Here is a 27774-nt window from a genome sequence, read left to right as displayed (position 1 = left end):
CTGAAGATGGCCAATGTTTACGCCATACAATTTCACCATGTTAGACATAGCGTGCTGATTATGTTCCAGACCATCAATGAAAGCGTTTGTTTCGCGAAACGAAATATATCCGCTCACTGTTTGAATACAAATTCTAAATCCCTCCGTGGGTTGGAAGCATTATTCCTGCTATTGTAGCACCTGCAGATCCTTTTTTCCTTACCCCTAACCTTACCACTTCCCCAATCCTTCCCATCAGGGAAATGATGAAAAAACGATTCATGGCAAGGCACAGATCTCCGATCTACATGGGGAATGTGCCATTTGAGCCAGACGCTGCTGATTCCTGAATACCGACAAATTTAAAAACTTATAACTATGGCAATTTTACCCTATTTTGATATCGCGGAATAAGAAGCTGTCGAAATTCGCCGGTCTGGCACGCTATCTGTAGATGTGGCAATATGAGTCAACCGGAGTCTAATAGAAACCACGGACTCACGAGTTTCCCATGGCTGAAGAGATACTAACTCATATTACACTAGAGGACTTAGGTTTAAAAGGGCCCGGCAGTAATACAAGCCTTGGGGCCTGACGCGGCTCTCGACGGCCTTGGCAACGAATCAAACGATTCAAAGTAGTTCACGTCACAATGCAAGCGACGGTTGTTGTTTCATATGCTTTACCGACATTTGAAAATATTTTCTTAGATAATTAGTACGATATTCAACTGAATGAATAACATGGATATTTGAATGAATATTTTTTCTATTCACTGCTAGTCGCATCAGGTTCATTTACAGCCGTCAAAAAAGAGCTTCGATTATTTTTAATTCTGATTAGTAATATAATTGTAGATGAATAAAAAGAATTATCTTACATCTCCAGTATTATAATTCGTCTAAGGATAAACTCACAATATCATAATAGGGTAGTAAGGGACACTATACACGAAATGTGGAGAGTGCGGCATCGCGCCTGACGCTGGAACTCTCATATTCATGTTCTAAAAATTTATAACACTGTTTGCTATACTCCGGTCTTCCATAGAGCTGAAAGGGTTATTAGGGTTTATTAAAATCAATCCTGCATCAATATTCAATATTTGATGAAATCATTTTTATCAATTACGACAAGTTTCGAAAATACTGTGAAATGGTTTTTGTCAAGAAAAAACTACAGGGGCGAGCTGTAGACGAAGGACTATACTACTTAATGTAAAATATTTATTTTCTTAGAACATTTATAGTAATAATAAATCAAACATATTTCTTACGTATGGTTTAATCACAACCAATCAACATCGAATATTAGATATTGAACCAAACCTTCTTGGTTATCAGGTCATTTCATTTGTAGTAGGTGATCGAATCCGATTAAACTTATTTAAGAAGATCTGAAGAAAGAAGACAGAAAACTGTGACCGAACTAATATCTGGAACTAAATCTTTATAGCATAAGATTAGCTTGTAAAAACTTTTCCATTGTGTGTGGTAAAAAACCCGGACCAGTGAAGAAAAATCAAATTTTAGACAATATAATCACATTTCATGTATAGACCAAGCATTCAAATTATATTTTGTCATTATTGTAACTTTCCTAAAGTACGCATACAAATATAGCGAATGCAGTCGTCTTAACAGTTATGTGTCCAACAAAAACAACACCTTTAACAGGCCAACGAGGGTACCCGGGTACCCACAAATTGAAATGCTCATAACTATGGCTTCCCTCAACCGATTTGGACACTTTTAGATATTTTGCATTCAGGAACTCGTCCACTTTTTGATTCTGTACAATAGAACCGGAATAATGGATCTGGTTTTTGGTAATCCGAATTTCCTGGAGTATTGTTCCAGTACTAGGATATGATTTGTAAATTTGATTAATGTACTAGCAATATGTGTATCAAAACTCTTCAAATTGTCTCGGAAGTCTGTTTTTTTTTGTTACGGGACCCTATGGCAATTTGAAAAATGGAAATGGAATGGAATGGCCACTCACGGCCCCGCGGGAACCTGCTCCGGAATGTCCGTTCCGGGGACAAATCACCAAATGGTTACAAAATCACGAGATACAGCCTACTGATGCAATTCCAAGAATTTTGATACCATTATTGCTAGTATTCCAAATTGCAAATAATACCTCAGCACTGGAACCTGCTTCCGGAAACCCAGGTTCCCGGGAATCGAATGAAGTAACCCGATTCATTTTTACCAAGGCCAAAAGTGGATGAGTTCCTGAATCCAAAACGGCCAAAAGTATCGAAATCGGTTGGATATTACGTTAGTTACGGGCATTTAGTTTTTTAGTTTAGTGTTACGTAGTAAAAAATGCAGGAGCCCCTTCTCACTTCCACCCTTACTATATCAACAATATTATTAACCCAAAAGCTTGACTTAGTGAAGTTCTAAGATGTCACAAAGTTTAAATTTCCAGCTATGGATAAAACATAAAAATTTAATTAATTGAAACTTACGGGTACCTTTGTACCGCATCGGACACACAAGGTTAATTATATATCGAAACTATAAATATACAAAAATCGAAAACAATTTTATATATGGACAAGATGCGTTTTTGCAACGTTTTGCCTTTCTCAATAGAAAGGTATTGCAATTGCTCTGAAAACCGACTTTTTAACGGAGGCCCAGTGGGCCAAGTGACACATACTATTCGATTCAGTTCGTCGAGTTCGGCAAATGTCTGTGCGTGTGTATGTATGTGTGCATGTATGTATGTGTGTGTATGTGCGTCTGTGTGTATGTGACCAAAAATGTCACTCATTTTTCTCAGAGATGGCTGAACCGATTTTGACAAACTTAGTCTCAAATGAAAGGTGCAACGTTCCCATAGGCTGCTATTGAATTTCTAATGGACCCGACTTCCGGTTCCGGAATTACAGGGTGATGAGTACGAACACGCAGAAAATGTCGATTTTAATAAATTCTGTAATGAATGTATAAAGGTGAAAAAATTTCCAAAATATGACCACAACAGCTTCGATTTGTAGAATTAGGTCACTAATATCCATTCAAAGTCTATTTTGCCACATTGGCCACCATCATCGGTTCCGGAAGCCACGGCGAAAGTATCTAAATTCAGAATAACAGTCACATCAATTTCTCGGAGATGGCTGGACCGATTCAACTAAACTATCTCTCAAATAAAAGGTATTGCGTCCCCGTAAATAGCTGTTTAATTTCATCCCGATCCGACTTCCGGTTCCGGAGTTACAGGTTGTGGCGTGCGATCACATAGCAAATTGTGATTCAAACCGATACTCCGATGAAAGCAAAAAAGGTAAAAATTTCGCTAAAATGTCTCTCAAACAACTTCAATTTGCTGTTCTAGGTCATCGACGGCCAACCAAACTTTCGTTGACTACATTGACCACCATAGACGGTTCCGGAAGTGCCCGGGAAAAGCGGCCATCTTTCAAAATTGACGAACTCACATCAGTTTCCCAGGAATGGTTTGGCCGATTTTCACAAACTTATTCCCAAATGGTAGCTGTAATATCCCCACAGACATCTGTAAAATTTCGTACGGATCGCTTATATGGGTCCGGAAATATAGACTAAACCGTCCGGTCACATATGAAATTACCATATAAGCCGGAACTCAAATTTTTTTTCAAGGGGGGGACCTCATGAAATTTCAGAAATCGAATTCGAATTCGTATTTTTGATGCCAAACATCTTTAAAATCCGTGAATCGTCGAGATTTTATGTTATCTCGAAAAAAAAATTTTTTTATAAAGATAGACTTTTTGGGACTGCCGATTTCGCACCTTTTTTCAGTTCAATATTACCGTGGCTGTTTTTTCTTTTTCAAAATTTTACAACTCGAATAATGATTTATTTTCCTGTATATAGTTGTCATGTGATGTATAATAATAAAATGTAATATATGCATTTAAAAACTTTTAATGAATATAAACAACGCACACATTCTCGTGATTCATGATTGAGAAAGGCACAATTGCACCGCTAGGTGGATTAAAATAGGTTTTTTCAGTTCAATATTGTGTTTTTGGAAAAAAATCGCGAATGGCGCAAAACAAACTACAGTAAGATTCCGTTTTTGGCACGTTCCGTTTTTGGCATGCTCCCTTTTTGGCAAACTCCGATTTTGGCAACAAATGGGTTCCGTTTTTGGCAACATTTTTGTTGGTCATAACAAGTCTTTTAGAAATGTGCAAAAGATATTTTTTGTATCAATTTATATCACATTTGACTTCATTTCCAAACATGGGAGTCATATTAACCCTCAAAGGAGCAAATCAATTTTTTTTAATATTGTGAAAATTGTCTCATAGCTTCAATACATTACTGTGATAATTTTGAGATGTTTTTCGTAATGTTGTTGTAAAACAGTGTTATGCATTTAAGGGTTACCTATATTTTACACTATACGTGTTTTATTTAATCATTACAATAAGTGTAGAGATTCATTATTTATGTAGGGGAATGTGTTCGGTTGTCGGAAAACTTCTGTTTTTGGCTCACAACATTACTCCAATTAAACAATATATGGGAATAAGCATACCAATAGAAAGCTAGAGGCCTTATCTAATAACTTATCGAAAAATTTAATTTCATTTGTCAACTTAAAAAAAGTTATTAACAATTTAGTAAAATGATAACTGTTTATTATATTGAAAAATGTGGTCGGTTGTAGGCACCCTGAAAAAATTACTAAAAATGGAAAAATATGAATGATGATCATCACGATTCAAAGGGAAAAGGAAATTTATTCAGTTCAATACCCATCAAAGGCATTATGAACATCATTCTTCATCAGAACCACAATATGTGTATGTGTAAAACTAGGGCGAATATTACGCACTGCTAAGGCACTGATGGATCGCATTCACTGCCATTGAGTTAGTTTCAGGCACTCCAGTTGTTTACCAAGGCTTCAGACAGATCAGATAGAAGTCAGTCAAAACGGGAGGGGAACTACAGGGTAACCCCGACCCCCGCCAAATTATCTGTTCGTGACAATCTGGTATATACGGTGCTACCTAGCAGTGAAAACACGACCAGGTGGGCTTTCTTCATGTAAATGTAAAACGCTAAACCGGAAGTCGCCTTCCTGGTTTTCAGAATGGTGCCAAAGACCGATCTCTGGTGTCTATTCGTAAAGCCCGTTCCAAAATATGATTAGGTTATTGATACCATTTGCCACAAAAAATTGGGTGCCAACAACCGACCATGTTTAGGTAATGTTTGGGGATTTTAGTAACCTTTTTGAAAACTGATCAAAAGAAAACTTGTGGCGAATATTTCGGTGCTATTCAATGTTGAATCACAAAATAGAATAAATTCACATCGTAAATATTCAATGCTCATACTTTTTCGATCGATTTACTTCTTTCTGTAACACTAAGCAAATCATCAAAAAAAAATTTGAGTAGAGTTTCACTTGTTCAAAAAATATATTGGTTGTAGAACAGAACATTCGAGTCTGCTTCAGCAATCGGCACAAAAAGATCGCGCTAATATATAACACAAATAATGTATTTCAGAATGTCCATATCTGGTTTCTGTCAAAAGCTACATAGAGGTGCCGGCAACCGACGACTTTTCCCTATAATATGGACAAGTTGCAAGTGATTTTTACAACAAAAATGGTTTTCTTCAAACCTAAATATCTTCAAGCATTGCAGTTCGATTTTCAATCTATCAATTCCATTTGAAAGATCAACTATGGGTTAGTTATGGAGAAGCAATAAATTTAGTAATTTTTTAAAAGAACTGTGTTTTTTAAACAAAATTGTTCAATAAGAAAGAAGACATAACAGCCCCAGGAGCGAAATCAACACTACCATTCAGTGAATTGTTCAAGTTCTGACGTTCAGTGGGCCGAAGAAAAGCGATTCGAATTAAATGCTATTTTACATATTTGTAATGAGGGGAATTGCACTCGAGAAGTGAGCGAAGATTGTGAGAATTCTACAGGACGGTACAGTGGGCAGAATGCTACTTTCGACGTTCAAATCCTCTAGCGCCCTGGGTGTGTATCCTGAGGGATTTATGTCTTCGGAGAGGTGTCTTGGATGAAAATGAGCATTACTTTGACAACTGACTGATAAACGTTTGCTTGCCTTATGACTGAACTACAATTCGGAAAACTGCAGAAAGGACTAGACACAGCAGTGATTTAAATTAGATTACTTTATAAATTACTTGATAAATTTATTCTCAGTTCTAAATATTATATTTGAATTCGAAAACAAGAAAATATTTGCATATATTTTAGTTTACTCAAAAATTCTCTAGCGAAGTAGGAACTATTTAACTTAATTATATTTTTTCCTCATTTCATTTGTCTGCAAAAGGCCCACCTTGCCCCACTTTTTCTCTTCGTGGTTATAAAGTTAAAGGTTTTTACTAGTCACAAACAAAATTCCACCAAATTGCCGCCATCTTCCGCTTCGTGGATTATTAAAAATTTTGTGGAACATATTTTTTTAATATTTTTGATGAAAACAACCTTAAAATGTCATTATAACATTTATCACTCAGCATTTTTATTATTGTATATTTTCGAAGATTTAGGAATAAACATTTATTTCTATATTATATTTTTCATAAACAAATGTTAAAATTCATTTTCTCGAGTATTTTTTTAAATGTCATGTAGCACCATCTACATAGGTTATAAAGTATAAATGTCTTCAGTACATGTGTTAGAAATATCAAAACAAACAACTTTGCCGAAGAAAGTTTTTTGATAGAACACCTCTATCAAAAGATAGAACTGATCTAGATCTGTTTCTACTTATCTAGATTAAAACCAAAGTTGTCAAAATAATGATCAATTCCATCTAAGATGTTTTGCTAAAGACACTGATCCTCCAGGATATATACCCAGGGCGGTAGAGGTTTTGAGCGTCGAAAGCTTGTCCCACTGTACGACGTCTGAATTTGATAAAATCATGAATAAAATTGAATTTGCATATTTTTTCTTTCATCCCATTTCATTTCTCATGATTAAAAATCCTTGCAACATTTTTGAAGTCGTAAATTGAAAATCCAAACTATAAAAATAAGGTTCCATTTTTGGCACGGTTCCGGTTTTGGCAACTGAAAAAAATAAAATTGTTGCCAAAAACGGAATCCTACTGTATAAACATATCAAAAAACTATTTCCATGGTTGCAATAAAACCATTTGAAGAAAAAATGAGTTGAAAGCTGTAGAAGTGAATTCGAAGTTATACCTATTTGTTTTAAACTTAATTTCAAATCGCAAAATGAAAAGTTCTCTTCGATATGTGGAACTTTATAGTGAATATACAATAAAAAGTAAGAGCTGGCCCAAATCACCTTAAAATGGAATTATGAACTAAGCGAAAACAGTTGTTGGTCTTATCCAAAGAAAGATATATGATGGAAGATATTATCCAGCAGATCTATAAACAATTGGAAGTAAGTTAAACATAAAATTTCTATTCTTTCTGATTATAAGTACGTTACAGTGTCCAGAATGTCGATTGCGAAATGCGATCCAAAAATTCTTGTGCGTCTTAGAATTCAGTACCTCTTGACGTACAATTCAGTACCTCTTGACGTATATTATTTATATTCGTTTTCATAATGTTACAAACTTTATGAAGCATCCTCGATTGACACGCTTTGATCTGGGGCGTTATGACGCAGTTCCGATGCATCAATTTATTCGAAACAATGAGTGTTCCATTTATTCCCGGACTTTACGACGCAATAAGTTTGTATCATAACATCTAATTATTTATAGGGGAACCCGGAGCTATTAAGATCGTGGGGGTAGCCTCGATTTCTCAGAAAATCGTATGACTTTCTTAAAAAATTGACGGTCTGAATTGCCCCGTAGGGAGGTCCGAATTACCCCTACAATGTAAAAGGATGGAAAAATGTAGAGTTTTGCAAATCGTCGCCTAGCGCTGCCGTGAAGGAATGAAAATGAACTTTAATAGCATAAAAATGTAGCTGAGGTTTCAAACTAACATTTAGGACCTGGGACCGATAAATTTTTTCACGTCTATCCACCTAAAAGGGTGATTAGCTTAGGTAGGTCCGAATAGCCCCGGGTTCCCCAATGCATTGTAGCTACCTGAACACTATGATGCAATATCATTTCGAACACATTCTTACTTTCGGATATTATAATACACTTTTGTGCGACATAATGTCCTGGACGTTGTGACGCACTCCATTTGGACGTTATGATCGCGGATGTTATGGCACGACTCAGTCCTTTGACCCTCACGTAGACAGTCGATTTACGGAACGCATAATTGCCACATGTTCTGTGGTATTCCTTATATACATGGGACGAATATGCAAACAACGCCGGTACACATGGTTTTGCATGTATATATAAACATAGGGTGCTTACAGAGTGGCTGCGAGAAACTGATGCTGGTACGAGAAGCAGGTACTGGTACTGACAGTATGATGCGAGATGCGAGACACCTGCTTGCATTATATCAAATGGAGCCTGTCAGAGTAAAAGCAGGCAGTCGGCGCAGATCCGCTCGGCTTTCACTCTGCATTATTCCTTTGGTATGCAGCAAGCAGGTTTCTCGCATCTCGCCTCTTAATGTCAGCTTCAGCACCAGCTCAACTCCTCACCACCACTCTGTAAGCAGCCTTAAGCATTGTATTCTGGTTGCAGTTGAAAACTGTCAAATCAAACCAACGACAATCGTATTTTATCTAGTTCTAAACAGTGGAATCCCGGCGGAAGTCGTGCGCTGTATTCGAATAATGATGCACTGTACAGCGCACTACTTCCGACATCATGGATTAGCACTGAAGTAGAGAAAAAACGATTATCGCTGGTTGCATTTTCCAGATTTCAACCGTAACGATCATAAACCGTGTTTCGTTTTTATTCCGGCCAACTTCACGTTAATTTTTAAATATTTTTTTTAACTACCCACTGACCACCAAACGTTAAAAATCGACTACCAATCACGATCAAACGACCATGAGCAAAAATGGCTTGTGAAAAGCAACAGCATTTACGCGAGCCCAAGTGTTATCTTCTCTAGAGATGCAACGATAGACTCCCGATCAGCCACAAATGTTTGATTATTGCTAATTTTTTTCTAATATCCACACCATTATTTTTAGCCATGACAGAGCTAATATAAAGTAAATTTTCAACAACCAGATGTTTCGGTGCTAATGAGTGCAGAGTGTTAAAAAATAAATCGAACTAACTTTCCCTTATTATCCCATCAGCAGCCATACGTACAAACTATTTCACTGAATACACCATGTTCAGAAACTCTAGCAAAATCGTCTTCGAACATCAGCGACTTCCAGAGGGTAATAAAATTGAATTGAAAATATCACGATAATTAAATTTCACAATCAATCAGTGGTGGCATTTATACAAAAAAAAATAGAATCACTGTAATTTTTTTGGGGGAATTGATGGAAAAAATTGAGTTTGATTCTTATTTGACATATAGACGACCGTTTAGCAATTACATTTGTGTCATGAGAAATCGTTTCGTCACAGACTTTATGAAACATTCTTATGTTATTACGCAGTTCCTATGCAACATAAAATTCGAAACTGTAAGTGCGTTATTTATTCCCAGACCTTATAACACAATAACTTTACATCATAACATCCAATTATTCATATGCATTAAGGGTCCCGGACATACTGACTCAGTATCGTATCGAACTTGCAACAAGAACGATTTCGGATCTTTTGACGCATTCTTACTTTCAGATATTATAATACATGCTTGTGCGTCATAATGTCCCGTACGTTGCGACGCACTCCATTCGGACGTTATGACCGCGGATGAAATGACACGACTCAGTCCTTTCCCTCGCATAGACAGTCAATTTACGGAACGCATAATTGGCACATATTCTGTGATATTGGGATGGGACGAATATACAAACAACGCCGGTATATATGCTTTTGAATATAAAGAAAATTTAACATTACAAACAGTTTGTGAAAGCACGTGTTGTAAAACTTTGAAAATACGAAACACCATGCGCTTCCACCGATAAGGATTTCAATGGAGATGCTTGGTTGTTAGTTTCGCTTTGTTGTTTTTGCGAATAACTAACTAACTATTCACCACCAAACCAAAAAAATTGCATATTCGTGACCACCAAACGATTTCATATCGATCTGAATAGATTTGGTAGTGAAATAATGATGTTTCATTTTATTCCGGCCAACTTCACGTTAATTTTTTAATATTTTTTATTAATTAACCGCTGACTACTAAACGTTAAAAACAGACTACCAATCACCACCAAACATCCAGCAATCGATTAAAATTTAGTTCAATAAATTATGCAATTGCATAGCCTTTCTATATGAGAATAGCAAAAATAGATTGTATCGGAAAATGCTTACTATTTTTTTGGTACTAGAATGGGCCAGTTAATAATTATTGTTAAAACTACTTCCATGGTTTGCAATAAGATCATTTGAAGAAAAAATGGGTCGACTCCGAATCTTTTGCGCTAATAGTGTGAATGTTATTCGTAATGTTCACGAAAACTCTATCGTAAAATTTATCAAAATTGAGTTTTGAAGTTAGTTTAGTAGTAGTAGCTCGTAAATAGTACAACAAAAATTTCGTTGGTCGATAACGAATCGATTTCGTTAATTGTACGAATTCTTTGATAAAATACCCAAACATTTCTCGTGTATATTACGAACGATAGATATAACGAAATTTTTCGTGCATTTTATCAAACAATCTAATTATTTATTAAGTAGATTTGAATTCACAATCAATTAATTTAAATAACAATTTCATCTGAATACATACAAACAATTTGTAGGGGGACTGAGTGATTCGACCATGTCAAAAGATTTTAATATATTTGTTTTTTTTTTGCGAAAGTCTGATCAATTGGTCCGGAAATGAAAAGTTCTCTTCGATATGTGAAACTTTATAGTAAATATACAATAAAAGTAGGAGCTGACCCAAATCATCTAAAAATGGAGTTACGAGCTACATACCTAAAAAAATCGTGTGTATTTTCATCACCTGACCCTGACATATTCGAGAATAAAAATGACATAGTTTTATGTTCGATTTTCATTTTACATGATGATGACTTTCCTAAATCACGAAATCTTACTCCACATACGGTGATTGTTTTAAATGTTGACAAGTTTAATTTTATAGCACTGCGCATGAAAAATACAGCTTTCATGTAAGATTAAATGGAACACGGTTATATTTCGTCACTTCGTGAATTACGTTTTGCTAAATTGTGTCATGTTTGAAATTACGTCAACGATAAGATTCATAATTTTTTGAAGTGTAACATTGAAATCTGTCAATCGATTTGCAATAACTAATGTTTTCTTGAAAGCTTGACCGATTTCGCACACTATCCCCTCAAACGGTTTTTTTGCGATCTCGTATCAGGTCCGAATTTGACCAACACATATTCTACAATTCAGACACCGATTAAGCAAACATCGTTGATAGTCTCACTTAAAGAAAGATATATGATGAAAGATACTATACAGCGGATCCATAAAAATGATAATTTACTTGTTTTAATTAAGTGTTATTACTAACAAAAATCTAATTATTTGGAATACATTTGTTTCAAAATGGCGCTCTCTAGCACAATATTAGAAACTTTCTCAAATATTCCATCAAAAAAATCGTTCGATTAATAAGCCCGATTCGTACTAAGCCTCCCAAAGTCGTTTCGTGGTATTTATGAAATACTCGCAATTAAAATAGAAACTTTACCTGGAGAATTGCTTATATTTGTGTTTGAACGAAACCTATATGTGCCAGATTTACGAATATAGTCGCTCAGTGTAACCCTGATATATACGATCATAAAAAATGATATAGTTTAACGATTGATTTGATTTACCATATCGCTTTATTTCTAAAATCTCGCAGTTTTACTTTAAATGAAAATAATTGGAATTTTATGCAACTGCGCATGCAAGTCTCGTCATTTTGTGAATAATGGTTTGGTAATTTGTATCAAGTTTGGAATGACGTCTAACATAAAATTCATATTTATTGCTGTGTAAAAGTACGATACAGTGTCCAGGATTTTGATAACGAAATACGATCCTTAAATCATATGTGCCATACAGTCCAGCACTTCATGACGCATATTCGTTTTCATAACGTCACAGACTTTATGAAACATCCCCGTGTTATTACGCAGTTCTTATGTAACATTACATTCGAAACTATGAGTTTGCCATTTATTCCCAGACCTTGCAACACAATAACTTTACATCATAACATTTATATGCATTATAGGATCCCAGACATACTGACGCAGTATCGTTTCGGACTTGCAACAAGAACGATTTCGGATCTTTTGACACATTCTTACTTTCGGATATTATAATACATGCCTGTGCGTCATAATGTCCCATACGTTGCGACGCACTCCATTCGGACGTTATAACCGCGGATGCAATAACACGACTCAGTCCTTTGACCCTCGCGTAGACAGTCAATTTACGAAACGCATAATTGACACATATTCTGTGATATTGGAACGGGATGAATAAGCAAACAACGGTGGTATATATGCTTTTGAATATAAAGAAAATTTAGCATTACAAACAGTTTGTGAAAGCACGTGTTGTAAAGCTTTGAAAATACGAAACACCATGCGCTTCCTCCAATAAGAATTTTAATGGAGATGCTTGGTTGTTAGTTTCGATTTGTTGTTTTTGCGAATAACTAACTAACTATTCACCACCAAACCAAAAAAATTGCATATTCGTGACCACCAAACGATGTCCTATCGATCTGAATAGATTTGGTAGTGAAATAATGATGTTTCATTTTATTCCGGCCAACTTCACGTTAATTTTTTAATATTTTTTTTATTAATTACCCGCCCACCACCAAACGTTAAAAACCGACTACCAATCACCACCAAACGTCCACCAAACGATTAAAATTTAGTTTATCGAATTTCCGCGAATTTTCCGGCCAACTTCACAGAGGTGAGATGGACAGTGTAAGGTATGCTCTTTAGACCCATGTGGAATAGGTATTGCGATTGCCGAGATAAATAATGCTCTGGAGTATTTCGTTGATATGATCAGTATAGTATTCCATGTTTCTTCAATAACGCTTATGCTCACTGAAATTATATAACATTTTTCGAAATTGTTTCATTCTGAATTATATATGTAACAGATTGATTATAGATGTAACATACAATATTGAATATTAATTATAATATTAGTATTGTGTTGAGAAAAGACAAGAACTTCATTTTTTACATATTCTGCTTATTTTAGCTTCAATCAGTAGATTGCATTCTTCTCCTTGCCTTCGGTGTTGCCTCAATTCGGAGTAGCTAGTGTAAAAAAGCGCGCGTCATCGGTTGTATATCGGACATACAAAGTCGGTCGTTTCAGGGAATTAGGTGGTGCTTGCTTTATACCGCTCAAAATGCATTCCAGCTAGCATAAAAACCCGCGCGAATATCGATTGCATGAAAGTCTGTATTTTATTAAATCGTTCGTGAAGAAAAAGCAATGTATATAATTGTCGTTTCATTACTTGTAGTAGTATCAATGATGGTAATCCATAAATGTTATGTTACGAAATCTTGATCTAGGCTTTATGTTATATTGTATTTTTCTTGATCGGTCGTGTTTTGCCGGAAGGATGAAACAGGGAAGAATAAATTCGTGTGCATGCCATCTGAAAAAAATTGATTCATTCAAGTATAGGCAACACTCCCGGCAACCGGTTGCCCGGAGTTGAAGTTGCATTTTTTACAAATCAAGTATTTCCGAATTAATTCAACAAACGATAAATCGATCATAAATTCTCGGCATCCGGCTGCCCAGAACAACAAATACATGATAACATCTCTGAGAGTTGCATAATCGTATCACTTATCAAGGTGAATCCAGATTTGTGTAACGCTTTACCCCATCCCACTAACAAAAACTCCTTCCCGTGGCAAACGTGGAGATGCAGAGGTATACTCGGTCTCCATAACAACGTTTACCACACTAATATTCCTTTCCTTCCCCGATGACTGTAAGGACGTGGCCGGCGCAGTTATTGACATTTTAAAGAATAGAACTCTCGAGACTTGTACATTGATGGTGGATAGCTACTCCCAGGCCCCATCTGTTGATTCTCTGTGCAATTTCGCTTGTTCTGGTCAATCACGGAGTAGCAACTACGAATTGTGCGGTCATCATGCTCATGCTCATGCTCATGCTCATGGCCGCTTTTCCAAGCTTTCTCAGTTGAACCTTAAGGCGGAAAAAGGGCTAAAAATCGATCTCAAAGCTTGAGACCGCACCATTACGTCAAATTTGAATTTTTGCCGTTCTTAAGTAATTCTATCAAATAAATTTAGTTTACTTTAGAGCCTTATTTGTGTTGCGTTTCAGATCGATCCTGAGGCAGCAGGCTGTACGTGGTTTTGGAATTCACGCGCCTACTTTAGACAGAACATCACGCGAGCGCCATTTTATTTTTTTGTCTTGAAAATTTGTAAATGAAGACGAAAATATTAACTTTCTGAATCCTAAAACTGTTTCCTTCTTCACAAAAAATCCAAATTTTGCTTACTTTTTGGTCATTTGAATGAGAACCTCTCCTTATGGTTTGAAGTATTTCATCCAAAATTGGGACATATCCTCTACTACTTTCTACAGTTGCAAGTAATCCAGTTTGACAGTACACACAGAAAAAAAAAAATGTTGGTAAAAATAAGAGTTTTTCACTCTTAGCAAAAAACAACCAACGCATACTCTTAGTTTAAAAATAAAACTTTTGTTTTGAGTACTGTTCTTCTTTTGCTTAAAAGGAATTTTTTTACTTTGATTATTATTCTTGATTCATTTAAAAGTTTTACTTTCAACCTAATAGTTGGCGTTGGTTGTTTTTTGCTAAGAGCGGAACACTCTTACTTTTACCAATATTTTTTTTCTGTGTGTAATTGCTAATTTTACCCTATCTAGCTGCCAGAGATGCCAGATTTGCAGACATGTCTGCAAATTCGCAGACTTTTAATTTTAGCTGCAGAATTTTTCTATGACGCAGATATTTGCAGATTTTTTAGTTTGGTTGCAGATATTTACAGATTTTTTGGATTGGCTGCAGACATTTACAGATTTTTGAATATAAAAGTTTTTGGTTACACTAGTTTCAAATCTGCTTTGGGTTCTTCCTCCATAAGCTATTTCTATCTACTTATCTTGGGCTATGAATGCACTGTTTACATTTAATATAACACATCATCAATAAGTCATTTTTGGTCAAGAATAGTTTTCCTGATATTTTTTGTTCTTCTAAGATTTTTGAAATTATTATTGCAGATATTTGAAAAAGTATCTGGCATCTCTGCTAGCTGCACACATTACCTCTCAAAAAGTAGACAGTTATCACATTTATATCGTTTTCGCTTGACAGTTATCACATTAATATCGTTTTCAGTTTCGGACCTAACTGCTGTCAAACTGTTTGTTTGGAGCTAGTTTCGAACCTAGGTTATGCGCCACTGAATTGAAAACCGGGTTAGGTTCTAATCTGAAAAATATTTCGGGTTCGCACACACCACCGCTGTTTTGCGATAACCCAACTCAGTTCCTTTAAAAACGTATGTTTGAAGCAACTAACATGGGTTAGTTTCTAGGTTCTCAATCGAAAACGACATAAACGTCCCAATCGTCAACCTTCATTTCGCTATGAAGCTAGTTTCCGATGTGTCCACAGAAAAAAAATCGCTTTGACATACACGCTCATTCAAAACTACTCAAAATTTGAGTTCAGAGAACTCAATTTGAAAAATAGACGCAATATGTCAAAAAATGAGTTTTAATTTGAGTAGAGTTAACTCAGCTGGTGAGTAACCATTCAATGTTTAAATCTTTGAGTGAAAAAATTACTTATCCTCAAGAAAAAGTGCGAGGACTTCGACATCGTCTGAAACTTTAATAAAATATCAAGCCACGGACCTAGTAGCTGTAGAGTCGAAGCAGAACATTCAGAAAACTAAAAGGTAGGTTTCTCTGAGTTTTGTTTTTATTCTAATCTAACTTCTATTCGTGTTTTTATAGTTTCTGCTAGTTCTACAATGTACCGATTGGTATAAAAGAGATGTGAAGAAACGTCGTCGGATTATATTTCCAGACATCGCTAGCGTCTGGATGAACAGGTAAAGGATACTTGAAGTATCGGTGAGATTCTTTGTAATCATATTAAAAATACTGAATGATTATTTTTCAAATTTGCGAGTAAAATGTACTCACATTTGACATTTGCATCCAAAACTCAAAACTGAGTAAACGAGGCGAACTCAGTTTTGACCATGTGCAGTTTTTATGAAATTGAGTGGCTAGCCACTCAAATTTGAGTTACTATCAATGAGCGTGTAGAGAAAATCGCAGGCAAAATTCGAACTAGGTACATCCTGCTAGGGAGATATCGAGATAGACAAAATATCGGTATACAGAGGATTATTCACGACCAATCTGAAGGACTAACCAAATAATCAAGATAGAGAGAAATATCGAGATAGTGAATATCCAGATAGGGAAAGTTAACTGTATCATAATTGCTACAATGGTAAATATTCTAAAAAAGGAATGAAATAACGCATATGGACAAGGCAAAACAGATAGCTCAAGTACAGGAAAGGAGATTTATAAAAAATGTAGAACGAGAACGGCGGAGAGAAAAACAGTGCTTTTGGCAACGTATGCCTGGGCAGTGGATGGCAACAGATCAAGAGGATGACATGACGTCATATTGGCGTAGTCAACATAAAAAACTTTGTTTGCAACAAAATAAACGAAATTTGTCTAAATACAAACGAGGAGCACTTTTGTTTGCATCAAATTAGAGAAAGTGTGCATTGTTTTCTATTGTTTACTGCTAGGATAGGATCCGCCAGCTCTGTCCCCTGTTTTTGAACCAATTCTGAACCAGCTCGTGATTGGACGAAAGTGACATAGGCAAACGTTCGGCTTGGATACTAAAAGTACTAAAGAGCTGCTTGGAAGTGTTGTCGTATTGTGATATAAAACGTAAAACGACGATTGTTTACTGTGTTGTTTTTTTTTTGTTTTCTTGAGATACCGCTTTCTTTCCATAACGTCCGTCTGTAATTATAAAGTGCAAGGCATTTTCTGGCAGACGAATTCAAACATATTATCCAGAACTGAAGTTCTACAGATTTCCGAGAGATCCGGTAGCGCGGTGTGCGGATTAATGCGGAAATGTCTCTTTTCGAAGTCTAACCGAGTAACTGACTATTTAGCCTAAGTATGAAAATATTTTCAACTTCATTGTCTTTGTTCCAGCGCCGAGTAAATTGGGAGTATTGTCTATCGCGAGATAATATAGCATTTCGTCGAGTTGTTGCTATATGGGGTACACACGTGTGCGGTCGAAACAAAAACAAACGTCAAAATGTTTTCTCACTTGCACTGATGCAAACTAGATGGGCGCGTAATTCAACGCACGGCCCGGTGGCGCATGGCTGAAAAGTCGCAATGTGGATTTAAGAAAAGATTCGCAATACTTTGGAGCAAATCGTGAGAAAGTTATCCCGGAAATCGCTTCTTGTTCTTCTTTTAGTATTATCGATACAGTTGAATTTTACAGTTTTCAACTGCATCAATCATCGGTGTAAATAGGAGCGTGTTATTTTCTACTGCTGTTTTCTCCGAAAAAATCACATGCAGTACTGGAACCAACCTATACACCTATACAAACTAAACAAAAATTAAGCCTTACAAAAAAGTAGTTTTAGAATATTTAAACTAAATGCAAACAGAGAAGATTGATCTTGTGAATGAGGTTGCTCGACTCAGAAAGCAACTTACAAAAATGAAGAGCATCGAAATACTTTTCGTAATGGCCAACAACAAATATATATTATTTTGCTTTGCTGTATTCCGATGGAAAACCCGTAATGATCATTTAAATGCGGATATAAAGACTAAATCATTGATTTTTCCCGGAGCGTGAAATTGATACATAATATAGAATATTTTAATCAGAACGATTTAAGTTTTGGACACGACTGTAACAAAACAAATATTTTGGCAACATTGGTCGAGTGGGGGTATGTCGTTTTCAGCAGGGATTGGCAAAATATAAGAAGAAGCCAGCTGGCGGATCCTATCCTAGGTCAAAACCTCTACATCTTACCAGGGTTACCAAAAACACAGAATAATCTGTATTTATACAGATTTTCAGCCTTTTTCAGACCAAAAATCTGTATGTGCAGATATACAGATTTTTGCATGTATGTACAGATATACAGATGTTTGAGAAGTGATGTTACTAAACCAATTTTAGAAATATATTTTTTAGTTTCAGTAATATTTCCTCTGTGTCTCTCTCAGCTTAGCCCTCTATATTAGGCTGCGGATGCTGACGAAGTCGACTTAAAATGACTTTTACTGTCAGCCGTGTTGACAAACATTGCACACAGTTTAATGGCAGTGTTGGTAAGCCCGGCTCATAGTAAAAGTCATTATTTATGTCGACTTCGTCCGCGTGCACAGCCTAATTAAAAAATCTTCACTTTTGAAAGTGGTCGCTCATTCTGAAAGGTAAAAAATTGTAATACACTCAGGTTGGCACCCAGCAAACGCCTGGCTGAAGTCTACTTCCGGAAACGTTAATTGTAATGCTCTGTGACTTTGTTAATTCTCAATTTTTTGTCCGAAAATTCGACAGCTACATTGGTCGACTTAATGTATGTAACATTATATATCAACAAAAGTCATTAAATGAAGAAGAAAATTATTTTTCCATGGTGCACATCGGTAAAGTTCAAGTTTCGGGATGCAAAATATCAGAACGATTTGTAGTGTTTTTTTGACGAAAATGTAAGCTGATCCTTGCTTGACTGAATTAAACCACAGGAATTAATATCTTCGATAGATAATCCACCAAAACGTTAAACAACTCAACTGATTCGTTACAGATATCGACACAGATTTTTCAAAGAGTAAATAGAGATAAAAAGATTTTTTAGGACAAAAATACAGATTTAATTTTGGCAACCCTGCATCTTACCACGTTTGTCCCTCTTTGACATGAATGTTAAACTGTGGTTTTGTTCAGTACACCGTAATGTATCAGGGTTTCCGTAACAGTCGATCACAAAATCAGCTGATTATTTAGTTTAACTTCTAGCATTAATTTAGTTCGCTTTGCTTTCATCGAAGACTCCATATCAAGAAGACTGGCAACTCTGTCCAGAATCCGGAGACAGTAACAGCAACGCCACTTGCGGGTAAAGGTGGTACTTTCCATAGTGATGCACACACACATATACATTTTTACATAAAGCTTCCTCCCTTCTTCCAATAGAGGCGCTGTAACCTCTTTCGCTTCTCGTTTGTATGGGGGAAGGAAAGAGATATCAGTCTTCTTGATATGGAGTCTTCGCTTTCATACAAGTTCTTCCATGGTATTATTTAGTCGCTGTTAAGATAGCACTTATGACAAGCACCATTTAGCACATTTCGAGAAAAATGGGTTTTAAAGTTTGAGATTGAATATCTTGAAACTTATAAATAATATAAATATAAATAACAATTCAAAGAAGACAATCGATGCTTCTATCTATTCTGAATTAATCTCTCAAATATTACAAAGACCGGTTGACTATGTGTTTACTATGAATGTAAACAAAAGCCGCACTCACACGTGTTATAGGTGTGTATTGATGACAAAATTTGTATGACGTGTCATAATCGTGCATGGAAAATTTTCCATAGAAAAAAAAATCATCAATTATTAACTTTTATTCATACCTTTGGCTTCATTTGGTCTATAAACAATCGGTGGAAGCATTTTGAAGGAAATGAGTCAGGGAATCAAGAAAAAATAGTTATTTTTGGTTACAGTATTGCCAAATATGCTATATTTTCAGTTGAAAAACATAAACTGCATTTTTCTCACGATTTGTGTATTTTTCATTTGAAAATGATTATGCCATTGTGTTTCTCAGATAGTTTTACACATAAAAACCTCTTATACATTAAGCTAACTTGGGCCAACCCACATACACAGTCATTTGAAGCAAAAAATTAAAAATTTCTCAGCACGTTTCTCGCTATATCTCAGTAACCAAGCAGAATGTCAAAATTCTGAAACCGTTACTTTGTAGTTTTTTTTGGTAAGTGATGTGATATATCTAACTCAGTTTACCCCAAAATTGCGTTTGTCATAGGATAGCACAACAGCGACGATTTGTATTAATATCTATTAAAATTAATTTACAAAACTTGCTACCCGAGACATCACTCATAACCAGGCATTTGTTTGGAGCCTAACTATTGCCAATTTTAGTGTTAGTTTTGATTTATAGTCTAACCTCAAATAGTAGGAACTAGTACTAGTTACTGATGAGAAGAATTCGAAACGCAAAAATTGGAAACTAGCAAACGAAAATTTAGCAGGGCAATTTCCACACAGCAGCGTAGTTAGCAAATTTGGAACCTGATGAATCGGTAAAGTGATTTTTACGGGTGTTTCCGAGTCTCCGCAAACAAACGCTATAATCACTGAGATTTCATTGTTTGCTGGATGCTCGGCTGTGCAGATTTCGGCGAATGATTCGAAAAAATAAGTATGAATGAAAACATGATTTGAATGAAAGCGTATTCATTCGATTCAGCAGCCGCATTGTGTATTGATGACACGGGGTGTTTGATAGATTTGCATTCAACTACTAGGTATAAATATGTGTAGCACTGGTTAGGATAATTTAATTTGTGTGCGATACTAACCTGGGAAATAGTCATGCTCAGTCCGCACCGTCGATACCACCATGATAAAACTGCACACGGCCAATAACAGCATGTTCATATTATTCACTTTTTTATGCATACGTTTGCGATTGGTATTAGCACTGGTTTTTCGCACTGACATTTATTTTCCACTGCTTGAGTTCCTTTCAATACTCACTTATGATAACATGGATTCAAACAAAACTCACAAACGGCATAATGTTGAGAAATTTTCATTGAATAATTGAAAGTCAGTTTGATATTTGAATGCGATGAAAATGAGCCTTGAAAAATCGATATACTGATCTCTCTGGTGCTACGACGTAAAATTCATCCATCTAGTCTGAGGCTCATACTTCGCAAACTTCTATTGAAGAAAGTAAACAAAAAATCAACAATAATATCTACAAAACTTTTTTTCTTATCAGAGAAATGGCGTTCTAGCGTCGACAAGCTAGTTTCATTGAATGTATGAAATACTATTATGTTTTTCATCATATCATAATAATACAATTAAAAAGTAAATTTTTGCACTCCTATGGAATTTGTAACACTAGATCAAATAGTTAACATTGTTCTCATGTTCTACGGTAACACACAACCGACGTTAACTGCCTATGTTTCTTGGCTGGTTCAATATGTTCTTAATAACGCAGATATTTCGATTCTCAAAACTAAGTGACACGCTTTGTTTCCAACCTTTGAAGACCCCGGAACACTTCGATGTTTCCCACACAAGTTAACCTAGTACTTTCCTACAAATTCAGAATTTATGGTCATTGGAGTAACACTTTGCACCTCTTGGAACCAAGCGATTCTAATGAATGGAAGCAGCCTCGAAATTGCCACCTACATTATCATTCATAGAAAATTTCACGCGACGGCGCATTACCGCCGCAATACTAGGATGGTATCAGCTGGTGATGCAAGTAAATAATATAATAGGTGAATGCAAACAAATTCCACAAAGGGCGCAAACGTTTGAAGTGAAATCGAGTCCACAGATATCTGTGTCGATCCCTTCAAAAACTACACCATTGTCTTGATGGCAAAAGGACAGCATAGAAACATGCACGTCTTGATTGTTTTTCGCATATCTGACGATAGAAACATGCACGTCTTGATTGTTTTTCGCATATCTGACGATAAAAATGTATGGTATATGATTTGCTCAAACTTTGAAAACTTTTTCCGAGGCACTATTCTTATATACCAATTGAATCAGTTCGACAAATTGGGATAATGGCTCTATGTGTGTGGATTGTTCTTTTATAGAGCAGGAAAAGACTCCGAAAAGGTAACATGGTTGCAGAGGCACCCTCTAAAACAACTACTCTCACCATCGAACCTGATTCCTCTCAGATGCTATCTTATGGCATTACTTCAGGGTGCGGTTGTGTATTCCTTCAATAGGGTTTGACCACCACACCCCAACCTCCAAGGTCGGCCCAGCGATTTCGATGCAACAAGGCGTCCTGATCGTTGGTGCCCCGACGACTCGCGACTGATAGTGTCTCCTAACGATCTACTCAGTCTAGTCCCCGGCGGTGAATTTAGCTTACGCCTGGCGAAAGAAGTTCTACCGATACTGATTCTCCTTCTGTTTTCGCAATATTTCTCTCGGGCTAACTGCGGGAACACTGAGTTTGCTGGCGTCCGACAACCAATGCCCGGTGCTCTGTCGCGATGTGCTCGCCTAGTCTCCGGTGATGATTCCTCTTTCGAAACCGTTGCTCGCTGTACATCATGCCATTTTCACTGTAAGGTGGTCATGATCTGCATCACTCTTGGCCGGGTTGACTACGCTTACCATTTTGTGGACGACATTATGCGGGTTAATGTTCGGCATACCCATTTCAAGCCTCTCCACGCCTCGAGCCTCGGTCATTCGAAGACCACATGCTCCGATGTCTCCTCGTCGTTCTCAGACTCAGGGCCAGTACTGCGAAATTTCAAAATCAGTAACCTATTTCTGTTTAAATTTACCGAAACCAACATTCAGATTCATCGCCTCCCTCACTCATCAACTTTCCAACTGACTGAAATTCCATGCATAATCGAATGGTTGAGTGCAGAGGAAATAAAAATTTCTTCACCATCCAAAGCATTCATTTGTTTTTATGTAGGAAGAAGTTGGCATCTTCTACATTTTTGAGTATAAGTGAACTACGTAATCTATATCTGGTGCACTTTTGCTCAATAATCCCTCTCAGAGCTAGCATAGAAACAAAATTCAGTTCGCTTCTGAAACCGAACATGTCCGAACCTGAACGCGCTGCGTCAGGAGATCGAATGACGAAGGAAACGAACAAAACATTTGATTCATCGCGACGGGGATGAATGGAATTTCGTTTCCATTCACGTTCAAGCAGGGATGTCAATTTTTTAAAGCTCTATTCTGGGCGCAACGATAACGTTGGATGCCCGAACCGATGACTCAATCCTAATTTCCATATTTGTTATCGAATCTGATTTGTATGTTATCTGATTTGTATAGATTCACCCAAAACGAATCTTTGGGAGCGTAAATACATCTGTTTTTTCCCTCTCGAACTGTGAGCGAAAAGCTCCCAAATGATTCGTTAGTGTTCACTAAACCTCGTTGTACCATTCATTATCGTACGCTAAAGCTACACGTTGTAGGCTACACAGTACAGATATAACTTGACTAACAAATACCAACATATCCATGCTGCTTGTGATCGTCGCTGCAATGATGAGAAGTTTATATAGCTCATTCAAACAATTACTCAATATGTGTTGTTATGGTTTAGGGCTAGGGTCAGATCACTCTAGGAATGTATAACAAATTTGCATCAAATTAGAAAAAAAAAAACATTTAATTTCCATTTTTGCTTCAACTTTGCACTCCCTCGTAGAAAAGTTTGCTTAAGGGGGTTTTCTACTCTCATGGCTTCAACAAATCGATTTTTTTCTTAGTTTAATTTTTATCTATTTGTACACCACAGGAAGGATTCGGTGAAAATCATATTCCTTGGCATGTTTCAGTGAATCGGAAGGTACCAATTTCCGGCCGTTTCTGAGATACTAAGTGCGGTGCCCCACGATGGCGCTTGTCTATGGAAAAATCATTGTTTGAAGAATTCACCGGTCCATTCTTGACGGTTTATGTCTATGTTTGCGTTTCCGATTGGATTCTTGTTTTTTTGACGAGATTATCGTACGAAAGAAAGAATGCGTTGGACATGCTGAGAAGCGTATGGGAACAAGATTACGAAAACTGAAGAAAGAAAACGAAGGTAGAGGGAAAGGAAAGGGAAAGTTGACGGACAAATCAATCGGCAAGCTAACAAAATGTCATGGACTGGCGATTCGGAGAAACTCAAATTCAGTAGACCATATGCGAAATGCAATCTGGGCTTCCCTCGAACACTGCTCGTCGTCGAACGAAAATCCCCAATACTCAAAGTGTTCACCCGGCGAGGACAGTTGGTGTAAGTGGCGTCAGGCTGAAGTAAAAGGAACTTTAGAAACTTTCGAACATGTCAGGATCTACGAAAGTCTATTATCCAATGATTTATTATAAAGATGCTTAGGAGCTCACACCCAAAACATCGATGAGTCTCTGAATAGTGGAATCTGTTCCTTAGCGCCAAAACACATGCGAAAATTCTGGCAGGGTGACTTATTTGGCAGTCAGTATCTTCAACCAAGGATTTTCATCGATCTTACAAGCTATGGAGGTGATGGAAATTACCTTGTGGACTGAAGCTGAAAGATGTACTACTCGACTCGACAGTGAACGTATAATTAGTTCTGAACGCAATTACGCAAAGTGGGTGTCGCAGCAAATCAGGCCGGAATTCAACAGAGAGAGCAACATTTGCAAAGCCAAGAACATTTTCGTGATTAGGAAGGCGAGCTCTGCGCACCCGGTACAGTAGATTATCTAGTAGGTTACTACTATCGAGTTATACACCGTACGTAAAACGGGTTTTTCCGAAAGTAGTGTTTTTTAAGCGGTCAAGACTGTTCATAGAAGTACTAGTCCGATTTCAATAATTGTTCAGAATACATACCGCTATGTTTGCTCGAGAGGGATTTGCAAAATGTCACTTTGCTGCATTTTTATAGCCCCTAATAGGCCAAAAATATAACGTAAACGTTGGAAATCTTCACAAATCGTTACATAACTTTATCAAATTATAAAACAAAAGAAATCCCTCTCGTCTAAACATAGCAAACATGATTATAAAAAGTATGAATTTTCTGATTACAGATTACCAAATTTGCCACAACTATACATAAGCGGAACCCATGCAGTTTCAACATCATTGTCATCAATGAAGTTTCAAGGTCGCGAGAGATTTTTCATTTAGTCTTCAAAAGTAAAATTTAAAAGGCAAAACATGTATCTTCAAAATCAAAAAAAACTCTCTATATCTATTAAGTAGATGCTTTACAATTTATTCTCAAAAACGCTCAATTTTAGGCCTTGCGAGTAGAAAACCCCCTTAACAAACATCCTACGCTGATTCACTTTGTTCGACGTTTTGTTGAATGTATACCCGCAGAAAAAAGATTTGTAAGTTCAATAAAAATATGGATTAAATTCAATAAATAAAATTATTGGTCGGGAGACAATAAATTTATTTATTGAATTCAATAAAATTAATTTATTGTTTCAATAAAAAAGTTTATTGTTTTGCTTTCTAATAATTTTTTTTATTGAAAATAAAAGAAAATTATTGAAATTAAAAATGTTTTTATTGAAAGCAAAAATACATTGTTTTTCTAATAAAAACGCTTTTAATCCACCTAACAGTGTAATGAGACATTTCTAATAACTCTTATCACTCTCTTCGGATAATATATCGTTTGAGAACATTTAGAACTTGATGCTTCGCGATGTTTTTGATAACACATACTACATGGGATAGTGGCTGGACTCAGAGAATCGCTCAAATCAGCATAGAACAGTGCTAGAAAAATTTAAACCAAATCAATGGGAAAGCGAAAAAATGGCCCATAAAATAGACATACCAACGAATTATTGTTAATGCTCTGTTAATAAAATATCTAAATTGTGGGAAAACTGAATTTTCCTAAAGGGGTTATATATTGTACTGAGCCAAAAAAATCGAAATTTTTTTTTTTTTGAATCGATTTGAAGTTTATACTTTACTCAAATTTCCAACGCGACTGAGAACTAAGAAATCAACGTTTTTCCTTGAAAAGGGCGATACTAGCAGTGATACTATTCAAAGAAAATCAACAGTGAATATTTCCAGACTTGGTTTTATTTCCTATTTAAGAACTATTGTGTTTTTACATGCTAGATTGCATGATTCAGTGATCGAAAACTAAAACTTCATAAAGTATTTGAAATTATTAAATTAAAATTTGTTTTTGCTATTGAAATTGACAAAATGATAGTATCGCCCCTTTGGCGATTGTTTACTTTTTCGGTCCCACCTATCAGTGAAGTATCGCCCTTACGTTTTTTTACAATAACTACCGTTCTACACCACCGATTTCGTCCGTATTTTTTCAATAGCGATCATTGTTACTATTTACAGCTGGTATCAGTTTGATAATCCTAAAAAAATACGAAAATAACAGTTTTGCCTCTAAACTGATAGCAAAAAAAAGTATCGCCCTGATTGTTTGCATGGAGCGTGGAGGGTGAAACTTTAAATAAACAAACAAAAATACAGTTTCGCCCGTTGTATTTTTTGCTGTAGTTTAAGAAAGCAATATCGTAGAATCAAAATTTTTAGGTTAGGCAACAGGCAACAAGTTTCAAAGCCCTCATTCGCATGTATGAAAAAAGCCTTATGTTTACAACGGGGAAAATGATCGGAAATGGTGAGTGAACTAAGCAATCATGTGAAAAAAAAATTCCCCCCAGAGGCGAGACACGAACTCGCAACCTTTGAGACTCCGACCCAATGCACTAACCCTTATGCTATCCCTGGGTATGGCGACATCCCAGAAAGAATATATGATTATCCCACTGGCGACGGCGATCGTGCCCTGCCTGCAAAGCGAGAATCACACACAACGGCAGCTGATCACCCCAACACATTTGATCTATTTAATTTCCCCGCTAGATACCAAGGCCCGGGTTTTTATTATCGTGTGATGTCTAATTTTTAGTTCATTACCCATCGTACTTCGGTGGGTGACAGAGCTAATGAAAACTGTCGATTTCTGGTCCCTTGCCCAGTGAACAGAGGTATGACGGGAGCGAACCCGCCCGTTCGAATTAAACTAATAATGTTCTTTCTGGGATGTCGCCATACCCAGGGATAGCATAAGGGTTAGTGCATTGGGCCGGAGTCTCAAAGGTTGCGAGTTAGAGTCTCGCCTCTGGGGGGAATTTTTTTCACATGATTGCTTAGTTCACTCACCATTTCCGATCATTTTTCCCCGTTGGATACCACCAGTCCTAAATAAGGTATTGGCACATAAGTCAAAAGACAAAAAAATTGAATTATTAGTTTAATTCGAACGGGCGGGTTCGCTCCCGTCATAGCTCTGTTCACTGGGCAAGGGACCAGAAATCGACAGTCTTCATTAGCTCTGTCACCCACCGAAGTACGATGGGTAATGAACTAAAAATTAGACCTCACACGATAATAAAAACCCGGGCCTTGGTATCTAGCGGGGAAATTAAATAGATCAAATGTGTTGAGGTGATCAGCTGCCGTTGTATGTGATTTTCGCTTTGCAGGCAGGGCACGATCACCGTCGCCAGTGGGATAATCATATGTTCTTTCTGGGATGTCGCCATACCCAGGGATAGCATAAGGATTAGTGCATTGGGCCGGAGTCTCAAAGGTTGCGAGTTCGAGTCTCGCCTCTGGGGGGAATTTTTTTCACATGATTGCTAAGTTCACTCACCATTTCCGATCATTTTTTCCCCGTTGGATACCACCAGTCCTAAATAAGGTATTGGCACTTAAGTCAAAAGACAAAAAATTTGAATTATTAGCTTATGTTTACATTTGTGAGTCTCGCCCTTTTCACAAAAAAGCGTTGAAATGAAATCGCAGCTCCTG

The 27774-nt window shown here is 36.6% G+C and overlaps 1 protein-coding gene across 2 annotated transcripts in view; it reads right to left on the bottom strand.

Annotated features, from left to right (window-relative positions):
• Window positions 1-21594, bottom strand: part of LOC131682803 (uncharacterized) — a 246948-nt gene extending 225354 nt beyond the window's left edge. The window contains exons 1-2 of one of the 2 annotated variants that reach the window (XM_058964559.1): window positions 21449-21594; window positions 20750-21116 (exon numbers count right to left, since the gene is read on the bottom strand). In XM_058964559.1, coding sequence (XP_058820542.1) covers window positions 20750-20891 — 142 coding nt within the window. In that variant the 5' untranslated portion in view covers window positions 20892-21116; window positions 21449-21594. The remainder of the gene's footprint in view (window positions 1-20749; window positions 21117-21448) is intronic. The other variant, XM_058964560.1, reaches the window with a different exon arrangement.
• Between the last annotated feature and the right edge of the window lie 6180 nt (window positions 21595-27774).

This window comes from Topomyia yanbarensis, chromosome 2 (genome assembly GCF_030247195.1).
Source record: "Topomyia yanbarensis strain Yona2022 chromosome 2, ASM3024719v1, whole genome shotgun sequence".
NCBI classification, from domain to species: Eukaryota; Metazoa; Arthropoda; class Insecta; order Diptera; family Culicidae; genus Topomyia; species Topomyia yanbarensis.
The sequence above is the reverse complement of the archived record's forward strand: the minus strand, read 5'-3'. Positions and strand labels throughout refer to the sequence as shown.